The 12500-nt window shown below is 41.7% G+C and overlaps 1 protein-coding gene across 1 annotated transcript in view; it reads left to right on the forward strand.

Annotated features, from left to right (window-relative positions):
• LOC143289166 (cadherin-87A-like) overlaps window positions 1-12500 on the forward strand; it is a 77749-nt gene that overhangs the window by 33882 nt on the left and 31367 nt on the right. The window contains exons 19-26 of the mRNA XM_076598092.1: window positions 1-32; window positions 2151-2223; window positions 2719-2894; window positions 5160-5286; window positions 6488-6636; window positions 9314-9461; window positions 10444-10677; window positions 11523-11692. The exon at window positions 1-32 is cut by the window's left edge and continues 47 nt beyond it. Of these exons, the coding sequence (XP_076454207.1) occupies window positions 1-32; window positions 2151-2223; window positions 2719-2894; window positions 5160-5286; window positions 6488-6636; window positions 9314-9461; window positions 10444-10677; window positions 11523-11692 (1109 nt within the window). The remainder of the gene's footprint in view (window positions 33-2150; window positions 2224-2718; window positions 2895-5159; window positions 5287-6487; window positions 6637-9313; window positions 9462-10443; window positions 10678-11522; window positions 11693-12500) is intronic.

The following is a 12500-nucleotide window of genomic DNA, read 5'->3' on the forward strand; positions in this document are numbered from 1 at the left end:
CCACACAGACCATCATCGTCGTCCAAGTCCTTGTGAGTGAACTGTGTGCTTTTGATCAGCATGCCTTTGATTTTATTTGATTTGATATTGATACTTATATAACTCCTATCCTCGGTCGGAGACCAAACACTGCTTTAAAACTCGCACAACAGGCTGCCAACCTGGGCAGAGTCATGCACACATACACGCTCAGACAATCAAGTAAGATTTTACGTGTATGACCATTTTATTTACCCTTCCATGTAGGCAGCCGTACTCCGTTTTCAGGGGTGTGCATGCTGGGTTTGTTCTTGTTTCCATAAACCCACTGAACGTTGACATGGATTACACGGTCTTTAATGTGCGTATTTGATCTTCTTCGTGCGTATACACACAAAGGGGGTTCAGGCATTAGCAGGTCTGCACATTTGTTGACCTGAGAGATTGGAAAAATGTCCACCCCTTTACCCACCAGGTGCCATTACCGAGATTTGAACCGAAACGGTCAGATTGAAAGTCCAACGCTTTAATCACTCAGCTGTTAAGCCCTTTTGTCTTTTTTCTGCTGCTTTGGCTGGATTGGCCTGCGCTGTTTGGCTGGATTGGCCTGCGCTCTTTGGCTGGATTGGTTTGGCTGGATTGGCCTGCACTCTTTGGCTGGATTGGTTTAGCTGGACTGGCCTGCACTCTTTGGCTGGATTGGTTTGGCTGGATTGGCCTGCACTCTTTGGCTGGAATGGTTTGGCTGGATTGGCCTGCACTCTTTGGCTGGACTCTTTGGCTGGACTCTTTGGCTGTTTGTCTCTCTGTATCTCAGTTGTTGTGTCTCCACTGCTTTTTATTCTTTCCGCTTCTTTATTCCTCTCTTCCCAGTTTTTTTCTCTCTCTGTCCCCTGTTGTTTGCCTCGCCTTTAACACGGAAACATTTACATTTCTGAGGTAAAAAATATATTACCTGTGGAATTCTTGATAAAAAACAAAACAAAACAAAAAAAACGCAACAACTATGTCAGCTTTCAATAATTCCTCATGAGAATAAACTCAGACAACTGAAGATGTGGGGTATTTGATCTGGATGTAAGACTTGTACATTAAAGTATTGTATAGTAAAGTGTAGTACAGTGCAGTACAGCACAGTGCAGTGCAGTACAGTGCAGTGCAGTGCAGCACAGTGCAATAAGTGCTAGTTATACAGTCTGTACAGTGCATTACAGTACAGTGTGTAGATTATATGGTAATGGTGTAATACAGTATGGTACAGCACAGTATAGTCTTGAACTGTACCACAGCAGGCACAGTAGAGCATGATGTTTGTATTTGTATTTGTATTTCTTTTTATCACAACAGATTTCTCTGTGTGAAATTCGGGCTGCTCTCGCCAGGGAGAGCGCGTCGCTACACTACAGCGCCACCCATTTTTTTTGTATTTTTTCCTGCCTGCAGTTTTATTTGTTTTTCCTATCGAAGTGGATTTTTCTACAGATTTTGCCAGGAACAACCTTTTTGTTGCCGTGGGTTCTTTTATGTGCGCTAAGTATATGCTGCACACGGGACCTCAGTTTATCGTCTCATCCGAATGACTAGCGTCCAGACCACCACTCAAGGTCCAGTGGAGGGGGAGAAAATATCGGTGGCTGAGCCGTGATTCGAACCAGCGTGCTCAGATTCTCTCTTGCTTCCAAGGCGGACGCGTTACCTCTAGGCCATCACTCTTGATGCAGATCGGTATGACGAACTGGTTTGATCGAATGTTCCAGCTGACTGCTTCATTGAATGCTTGGTTTGACTGACTGGTTTATTGAGACTGGTTCACTGGCAACTGGTTTACTGACTGGCTTATTAACAGGCTGGTTTTTTGATTGACTGGTTTACTGACAGGTTTGTTAACTGATTGGCTTATTGACTGACTGGTTTACCAACTGGTTCATTGACTGACAGGTTTATTAATGACAGGCTGGATTGGCTGACTGGTTTATTGACTGGTTGATCTGACTGACTGGTTTATTAACTGACTGGTTTGGCTGACTGGTATGTGAATGATGAGTTATTAACTGACTGGTATGTGAATGATTTGCAGGTTTGACCGACTTTTAATTAACTGACTAGTTTATTGACTGACTGTTTTAAAAACTGACTGATTTGACTAACTGGTTTTTGCTGATTGGTTTCAGGATGAAAACAACAACATGCCCAAGTTCAATCCCACATTGTACACGAAAACCATCTCCGAAGCGATCCCTCCAAGTCAGTTGGCTAACTTGCAGTTTTTTGTTGGTTTGATTTGATATTGATTTCTTAGGTGTGTCAGGTAATAAAGAAAGGCCATGTAATGATATCTGTTGATGATGTGAAAATGCGAAAAAGTATTAGAATAAAAGAATTATTTACAGATTCATATGTTTAAAGGAAAAGAATTGAAACTTTCAGAAAAGTGTGGGTGTGTATGAGTGTACATGCATGTGTGTGTGCATGTGTGTGTATGTGTGTGGTGAGTGCGGTGTATGTGTGGTTGTGTGTGTGGACAAAAGTTTACAAGCTGTGTGTGTACGTGCGGTTGGACGAAAGTTTTACAAATTGCTGGATCATTTTTAATGCTGTCTGGACCAGCAGATGTTTCCAGGTTAATAATACGGGTGCTGTTAGGTTTCCTTTTCTCTCTTTACCCATCTGACGCATGAAAACCAAGAGCAGTGGCAGTTGCTCGAGGGAAGTGAATTTATTTTTGCTCTTTCTCCACAGACACATTTTTGCTGCAAGTGTTCGCAACTGATGATGACTACGGCAGTAACGGCAAAATCACCTACCGCATCGGAACAGGAGGCCGAGACAGTTTTTTTGTTCGGGAAAATGGGGAAGTGTACATTTCTGGAACTCCCACCTTTGACTATGACGTGATGCCGAATCTGAATGTGCAGGTAAACAGTACTCCTGCACTTGTATATGTGCATTTGAATATAGATATGAGTTGAATGGCTGCATGTACGCACACACACACACACACACACACACACACACACAAACATGCACTTGTAAATGTACGCATGCACACACACACACACACACACATAAACACACACACACACATATAAACACACACACACACATAAACACACACACACACACACACACACACACACACACAAACAAACAAACAAAAAACAACTACAAAAAAAACAACACACACTGACATGGATGCAGGCATGTATGTACAAAAGCTTGTGTGCATGATACAGGCGCATGCATTCTTAGTGTCGGCGATTCTTTAGCTTTTCATCAAAATAACCACAACCAGAAAAACAAGTATGAGTTTTCTACCTATCAGTTTCCCTGGGAAACAGTTTAAAGAACAAGGCTGCATGGAAAGAGATAGGTTTGCTAACACTTCATTTGCACTATAACTTTATGCCCAGAAATGATATATTTTCAAGCAAATTGAAATAGAAACAATGAGAACAGATGTTGACAGCATTTTCAAATGAACAGATGATTTTTCGCTGCTTTGACTGCAGACGGACAGTCACTTGCATCCATTATATTTCTGACAGATCATAGCCACAGAGGGGAACTAAAAGCTTTCAGTAAATAAGCTTTTGACTTGCTCTCAGCCTGTCTTCCTAGATCCATACACTTGGCTGCTGACTCTAGAGTACTGACAGTTCCAGGAAGAAGCAAAGCATCCCAAGGTCAGCGTTCCTTCCCCTGTCTTGGCCCAGTGGTGTGGAACAAACTGCCCTCCTCAGTCCGCCTCATTTGATTCCCCTTTTCATTTTAGAAAGTCTTTCAAAACAGAGCTCTTCCATTCTGCCTACTGTCTTATTGACTGATGTGCTACTTGGGCTTCTGCTGGTTGTGTGTGTGTGTGTGTGTGTGTGTGTGTGTGTGCACGCACATGCTAATTCATGTGTGGGGTACTTGGTGCAAGTGTATTTATGTATGTATAACATTTCATTGTAAACGCCACAAGCTTCCTGCTTCCACACAGTCAAATCTCATCCACTTCAAGGATGTGTCTTTTGGTGTGTTGCTCTAATTACCTGACCAACATTGCAAGTGTCTGTATCTCTCGGACTTGGTTAATGCCAGGATATCATTATGACAGGAAGCATAGAGTGCAGCCTTGTCACGCAGTCCCAAACCAAAATGGACCTCCATAGCAACATCATCATTGTTATCGTCATCCTCCTCCTCCTCCATCATCATCAGTATAAACAGAAAAACAGTCTCAGATCAAAGTCTGTGGCCTTTCATGCCCTGTTCTCATGGTGACCTCAGTTTCAATACCCCTCCACTTCCTTGCTTGGGGTGAGTCCTGTCAATGTCTTCAGTGTCGGCAGATTCATGGGGGGGCTGTTGTTTGAGGGACGTGGTGGCAGTCTCCACTCTGGTAGGGACACTCACTCAGTCTGGCTCCGTGACTAAGCCATTATTGTTGTTAGTAGGAGGCTGAATAGGTGGTGTCCTAAGTACTTTAAATCAGAACAGGCACCACTGAACACCACCAAAGTGACTCAGCAGCAGTGCAGGGTCTCCTTTGGTGTGTGGCCTCCTGGCGACTTAACATCGGTGGTTCCCTTTGGACTGCCAACGCTGGAACTGTGACAGACGAACCCGGGTGTGGCCGTGTATGGGGGAATCTAAATGAGCAGTGTGGGAGTAATGCCACTGAAACGGTGCAGATGATGGGGCAGCAAAAAAAAAAGAAAAAAAAAAGAATAATGATGATGATGATATGGACACTTATATAGCACCTATTCTTGATTGAAGACCAAGCTTTAAGCACTTTTCAAACAGGGGTCATTTGGACAACAGGCTGCCTACCTGGGTAGAGCTGTCTGACAGCTGCCACTGGGCGCTCATCATTTGTTTCTTGTGTCATTCAATCAGGTTTCAGTCACACACACACACACACACACACACACACACACACACACACACCTATACAGACATGTAACATCTTACGTATATGACCATTTTGTTTATTTACCCTGCCATGTGGGCAGCCATACTCCATTTTCAGGGGGGTGCATGCTGTGTATGTTCTTGTTTCCATAATGCACTGAACACTGAGATGGATTAAAGGATCTTTAACGTGCGTGTTTGATCTTATGCATGTGTATTGCACACTAACTTCTGTGTGATTGTATGTTGACAGTCATTTGCATCCTTCACTATTCTGACAGATCCTTGCCACAGATGGCGGAAGCCCACAGCACTCTGCCACAGCAACCATGCTGATCACCCTCACTGATGCCAACAACAAACTTCCGGACTTCTCTCAGCGACTGTACAATAAAATTCTGGACGAAGGTATGCATGTGGTTAGGATTTCTGAGTGTTGCTTTTGGATGATGAATAGTTATTGTAGATTTTTGTTTGATGAGAATTAATCTTAAAAATGTTTTTTTATTTTTTTAATTTATGGTGTACCTGATTAGATTAAGTGTGCGTTTATAATGAACCTGTGATTGCACAGATTATTTTCCCAAGTAGAGTATTAAAGTATTTTCAGTTTGATTTGATTTAATTTGATAAGCTGAAAGGTTACTGAAGGGGACTTAGAAATGTAACAATAAGTTCTATATGATTTATTGTATTGTACTGTACTGTACTGTTCTGTACTGTGCTGAACTGTACCATAGTGAATTTTATTGTATTGTACTGGACTGGACTGTACTGTACTGTGCTATACTTAACTGTACTGTACTGCACTGTACTGCGCTGTACTTTGCTGTACTGTGTTTTATTACTTTTTGTCACAGCAGATTTCTCTGTATGAAATTTGGGCTGCTCTCATTGGGAAGAATATATTGTCACAGTGCAACGCCATGTTGTTGTTTTTTTTATCTTCTTTTTCTGTCTGCAAGTCTTTTTGTTCTTTGCTATCAAATTAGATTCGTCTTAAAATTTTGCCAGGGTCTATTCTTTTATTGCTTTGGTTTCTTTTATGTTTGTTAAGTGCATGCTGCTTATGGGACCTCAGTTTATTTTTCCCATCCAAAAGACTAGCACCCAGGCCACCACTCAGTGTCTGGTGGAGGGTGGGGTGGGGGTGAAAACCCCAGCCGACATATAATGAGATTCTTTTTTTTTTTTTTTTTCAGTCAACATGCTTATCAAATTATGTAAACAGAAAATCCAAACAGCATTTTTTTAGTTCATATCAAATGGGGAAGAATTTGGTATATTTGATTAAATTGTCTTTGTGTGTGGTTGTACTTAGGGTTTATACTGGTAATTATTCTTTTGCTGTGTTCATCTCCTGTATTTGTTTTAATTCTGTTTTGTATTTTCTCTTTCCCTGTCTTCTTTTTCTGTTCTTTTTCTCTCCTTTCTTTCCTTTTCTTCATTTCCATTTCTGTCTGTCTTTCATCTTTTTCTTTGTCTTTCATTCCCCCCCCCCCCGCCCCCCGCCCCCTCTCCTCCCCATTCACTCCTGCCCTACCATTTTGTTTTCATTTTTTTAGTTTAGTTTTCTGTCTTGGTCTTGAGATGATGTTGTCTGTTTCAGCCACTACCAAGGGCTCCCCCGTTCTGCAGGTCACGGCCACTGACCCAGATTCAGGTCACGACCTTCGGTACTCTTTGCTGCTGAATTCCTTCAGTGGTCTGAACAAGGCGGGTAGTGAAGTGGAGAACAGCAATGAATACGATATGACGGTGAGTGAACAGCTGCTAGTGGTTTCCATAGTTTTGTTATTGTTTTTTTTTTTTTTTTTTTTTTTTTTCGTTTGTTTTGTTGTTGTGTCTTTTTGCTGCCCCATCATCAGCACAGTATTCAATGGCATTACTCCCATGCCGCTTATTCCTAATTCCCCACAGTCCCCACACACAGCCATACCTGGCACCCCACAGCAACTTATCAGTGTTAGGTCACCAGGAGGCCATACATCTGAGGAGACCCTCCACTGCTGCTGAGTTACTCCGGTGGTAGCTTTCAAAGATTTCGAGATGAATCACAGGTTGATGGAGTAAAATGAATGGAACACAAGTAAAATCATGTTGCTTATGTATAGTTTTGATTTTGTGAGGAGAAAAAGTAATGACATACAAATCAAATCCTGTTTCTTATATATAGTTTTTATTTTTGAGGAGAAAAAATAAAGATGCAGAAATTAAATTATGTTGCGTATATATATGACAGTCCCCCGTGAATCTGCCGTTATCACTGTGGTCACCATTAGAGAAGGGCATTAAATACCACAGAGTTATGGAGGATCATTCTTCTACATTTGATGGTGATTGATGGTGTCAGTTTATGTTTTGGACATGATTCAGGTTGTGATTTGTTCTCCCTTTCAAACTCTGTCCTGGCGTCAAATCAAGGGAAACGGGAACATTTTGAGTGACCCTCCCAAAGACACATTGGTGAATTGGATGACTCTCAACTGTGTGGTCCCAGCATTCCTGTCTGAAGCTGTAGTACACTGAGCTTTAGGTATGAACTGGCCCTTGGCCAAAAAAACCACACTTCTTTTGGGGCTCAAACCTGTGTCATCAGTCTGTGACTCAAGCTACTTTGCCACTGTGGCTGGTTGTCTGTGATGAACTTGACTCTTTCGCCATCAATTTCCTGTGTGAAGAACACTCCCCAGCGCCAATATTTAAGAAACGATGCTGTCAGTCACTAGGCTTCGGTTCATGTCAAAACAACACAATGGACTTGTTCACTTCAAACTGGGTCAGGGGGCAAAGGTTAGTCATTGTTCTGTTGGTGGGAACCTGGCTGCAGTTGTCTAGCTTTGTTAGAATGTGAAAAACAGTCTTATCAACATGACCCCTCGATGTCGACAAAAGTTGCCTTTGGCGGTGCACTGTCTGGTCAACAAAAGTCGTCTATGGTGGTGCACTGTCTAGTCAACAAAAGTCGTCTATGGTGGTGCACTGTCTGGTCAACAAAAGTCGTCTATGGCGGTGCACTGTCTAGTCAACAAAAGTCGTCTATGGTGGTGCACTGTCTAGTCAACAAAAGTCGTCTATGGTGGTGCACTGTCTAGTCAACAAAAGTTGTCTATGGCGGTGCACTGTCTAGTCAACAAAAGTCGTCTATGGTGGTGCACTGTCTGGTCAACAAAAGTCGTCTATGGTGGTGCACTGTCTAGTCAACAAAAGTCGTCTATGGCGGTGCACAGTCTAGTCAACAAAAGTCGTCTATGGCGGTGCACTGTCTAGTCAACAAAAGTCGTCTATGGTGGTGCACTGTCTCGTCAACAAAAGTCGTCTATGGTGGTGCACTGTCTAGTCAACAAAAGTCGTCTATGGTGGTGCACTGTCTAGTCAACAAAAGTCGTCTATGGTGGTGCACTGTCTAGTCAACAAAAGTCGTCTATGGTGGTGCACTGTCTAGTCAACAAAAGTCATCTATGGCGGTGTACTGCCTAGTCAACAAAAGTCGGTTGTGGTGGTGAAAGAGTTAATAAGATTTTGTCTTTTGTATCCTGCAGTTACAAGTCAAACATTTTACAGTAGTATGTGGGGTTTTTTTGTGCGTGTTTTTTCTCTTTTTATCTGTTACTATCCTGAAGACATTTGCCATTGTCACTGGTTCATTCATCACATGAATTTGTTTTACCACCAAACCATTTTGAACATGTTGGACATATTACAACACTGCTGTGTGCATACAATGTAAATGGTTATTAGTGCTCACAGACAGGGTTGCACAGACAGTATTGCGTATGTTATTAAGAAGAAATCTAGTAGTTCTTTTTGAAAAAAAAAGCTTTGTTTTTTGGTTTTTGTTTTTTTTAATTTTTGTCTGTTTGACTAAAATAAACATTGTTTTGATTTTTTGTTCATTGTGTGTGTTCAGTATATCTTTGATGCTCTTACAAAGCATTTTGTCCTCCCCTAATTGGAGAAAAAAGGTGTGTAAAAGTAGACATGATACGGCATGACTGTTGAAGCAGTGACGACTGTTGCTTGTGATGTTTATATGATAGTCAGTCATTTCTCACTGTAACGGTCAGAACAGCAAAGGAAGTAACTGCTGTCCTGACTATCTGGGCTAGAATTTGATTATAGTGGAGTATCCTGTTCAAGCTACACCCCCACTCTCTCAGCCATGTTGGCTTTAGGACAGCCGGTGTTGGGATTGTCCTCAAAGACCAGTTAACCCCCCAAGTCTGCAGTACTAAGAGCCAGTACAACTTTGCCTTCTAGGCCCAACAGCTAACTAATGTCAATCTCTGATATAAGCCGAGTGTTGAGCAATTTGATGACATCGTTATTTGCTGTTGTGTATTGCAGAAAGTCATTAATATCGATCCACTGACTGGTCAGATCACTGTGGTGATGTGATGACATTATTATTGCTGTTTTGGTTACTGTGTTGCAGAAAGTCTTTGACATTGATCCACTGACTGGTCAGATCTCCTTGTCCATGAACGGCCCCGGTCTGGACCGCAGCTTTGTGGCAGAAATGTCTTTCCAAGTGAAGGTTGAAGACATAAATGCTGCTACAGGCACTGTACAGACTGACATTTGTAAGTTGCTGGTGTGAACTTCATGATAAAGAATGACGTGTTTTGTCTTTGGTTTATAAAAAAAAAAAAAAAAAAAAATTAACCCCTTGACTGTTGTTGACGAATATGCTTATCAGTGAAGGGCTGTCACCTCACTGAAATAAGACTGACCTTACAGGTCTAGGATGTGAATCACCATGATCTTTTTGTACTACTTCCTGTTGTGGTTGCATCACTTTTGATCAGCAGTTTCAATTATGTCATGGATAAGTACACACACACAAAAAACACAGTAACTGTGCTTTAGATTTAAGCCAGATTTCCAAGGTTCAGCAGTTAAGGGGTCAATCGCCCATTGGTGGAACTAATGCCTTTTTCCTGCTTGTGTGGGACCTGCACTAGTGTGGTTTTTTTAGTTTGTGTGGGACTCGTTCTCCCAGGGATTTTTACATAACATTTAAAAAAAAAAAAAATTTTTTTAAAGTAAAGTGGTATAGAAGGTCGTTTCCAATGTATTGAGAGCACCTCCCTGAACATGACACTGGCTCTGCCGAATAGACAGATTTAATTAGTTTTTGGTTGAGAAGGTGGAGAAAAAGAGCAAGTTTGTCAAAATGGAAAATACATGAAAAATCAACAACAAAAAACATCTGACTTCAACGGGAAATTAGGTGGGTTTTGTTGTTGTTGTTTTTTTTAGAGAGTGAGAAGGGTTAGATGGGAAGATGGGAGCATGTACACATTTCTCAGTAAGTTATTCTGTGTTCCAAGAAAAGACATAATGGAGGAGATGAATGTATATTGTGTTGGTGGTGTGTGATGGGAAGGAGACGAGTAGTTCCCCAGTGTGTGATTTAAACTGCCTCTTCTTTTTCTCTCACTTTGCCTGTGTTTCATATGTTAGTGTCACGTACCTTTCAGAATTGATGAAAGTCAGCTCATTGAATGACTGTACTGGTATTTCCAAGAATGGGGGGCACACCCATCATTTGTTGTGTTGCAGCCTATGTCTCCATCATCATCACTGGACGTCCTGAAACCGCCTTGTACTTCAACCGCCCGTGGACCAAGGCCAGGCCGGAATACAGACTGCTTATCTCCGAGGCCTCTCCTGTTGGAACTGAGATCAAGACCCTGCAAGCCCGAGACCCTGTTGACAGAACGGTGGTGAATCAGTATGAGAAAGTAGCTGGCACTGACCCTGAGAACTATTTCAGGCTGAGTTATGATCCCCCAGGTGATGTCATGTTACTAAATGCTACTGTTGTTGTTTTTTTGTGTTATTTTTTCTTCTTTTTCTTTTTAACACACACACACACACACACACACACACACACACACACACAAACATACAGTAATAACCATAATACATGCGCGTGTGTGCACACACACATGCATGCGTGTCTTATAAACCTTGTTCAGGTTTATTTGACATTAAAATCGATTCTGATTCTGATTCTGATTCTGATTCACACAGACACTGGCCAGTGACAACCTACTTATTAATCAGAAATAACGTGTTGACTTTTAGCGATAAATTTCAACATCATGATACATCTCTCCCACGGTATGCTGCCAGCTGAAACCATGGAGGGAAAATGAGAGAGTACCTTGAAAAAAAATGACTTTATTTGATGAAAAAAAAAAAAAAAAAAAAAAAAAAAAAAATCTGAAAACTAAAATAACCTCTCTGAAAAAAAAAGAAGATAAAAGTGATCAGACAAATGAAATACCTGTGAGAGAGGCTCTTCTTCATCTTGTATATGTACCCTGCCATGTAGGCAGCCATACTCTATTTTCGGAGGAGGGGTGGGGGGGATGAAGGAGAAGGGGGTTGGGGGGCGGGGGGGGGGGGGGTGTGAGAGAGGCTCATTTGCAAGACTGTTGTGGAAAGGATGCATCACTCATGTCATTTATCAGATTATAGATCCGTTCTTCTGCGTAGCGCCTCAATGGCTCTTCACAGAGTTAAGGGAGAAGATGATGATGATGAAGAAGAAAAAGAAGAAGAGAATCAGCACTGAAATGGACTCGCTGACTGGCAGTCAAGGGGGTTACCAGTGTTTTGAAATCTGTCCGCAGGAGTGGTGTACCTGAACAAGGCTCTAGACTTTGAGTCGGGTGACTTGGTCCATTCGGTTGTGATCCGTGCAATCAAAGAAGCCACTTCGGACTATCAGATGCGCACGGTCACCGCCTCCATCATTGTGGAAGTGGTAGATGCCAATGACAACCGTCCAATTTTCACACGGGTAAGTAATGATAATATTGACAATACTTATGATGATAATAAAGGTAAGAATTTTTTTTTTTTTGAATAGTAATGCGGATTGATGCTCACACCTCTCAGATAGGGGGCTCATGGTATTTATTGTAAGTTATACATACATACCTACATACATAACATAACATACCATACGTACATACATACCGGGTACATACATATGCATTGAAGTATGACATACCCTACTATTATTATTATTTTTTTTTTTTAATTATTTTATTTTATTTTATTTATTTTCTTCTTCTTCTTCTTCTTCTTCTTCTTCTATTTTAAATTTATTTATTTTATATATATATATATTATTTTTTTTCTCAAGGCCTGACTAAGCGCGTAGGGTTACGCTGCTGGTCAGGCATCTGCCTTGCAGATGTGCTGTAGCGTATATGGATTTGACCGAATGCAGTGATGCCTCCTTGAGCGACTGATACTGATACTGATACTACACAAACAAACGTGCACACACCAATGCAAACGCACAAGCAAACACAGATAAACAGGCACACACACACACACACACACACACACACACACACACACACACACAGTACAAGTTCAAGAAGCACATCTACAGTAAGATAGTAGGCAGATCAGAAGAGGTGTGTTTTGAGAGACTTTTTAAACTGAACCGGGGATAATATGTGACGGACTGTGAATGGCAGCTTTGCGAAATCTTTGTTTATCTGGGTGCACGACACTGACTTGACTCTGAGGACTATGACAGCGGGTCTGGGACTATACGGCGTAGGGGCGCGTCCCCCAGGTGGCGGATGGTGGAG

This window comes from Babylonia areolata, chromosome 1 (assembly GCF_041734735.1).
Source record: "Babylonia areolata isolate BAREFJ2019XMU chromosome 1, ASM4173473v1, whole genome shotgun sequence".
NCBI lineage: Eukaryota > Metazoa > Mollusca > Gastropoda > Neogastropoda > Buccinidae > Babylonia > Babylonia areolata.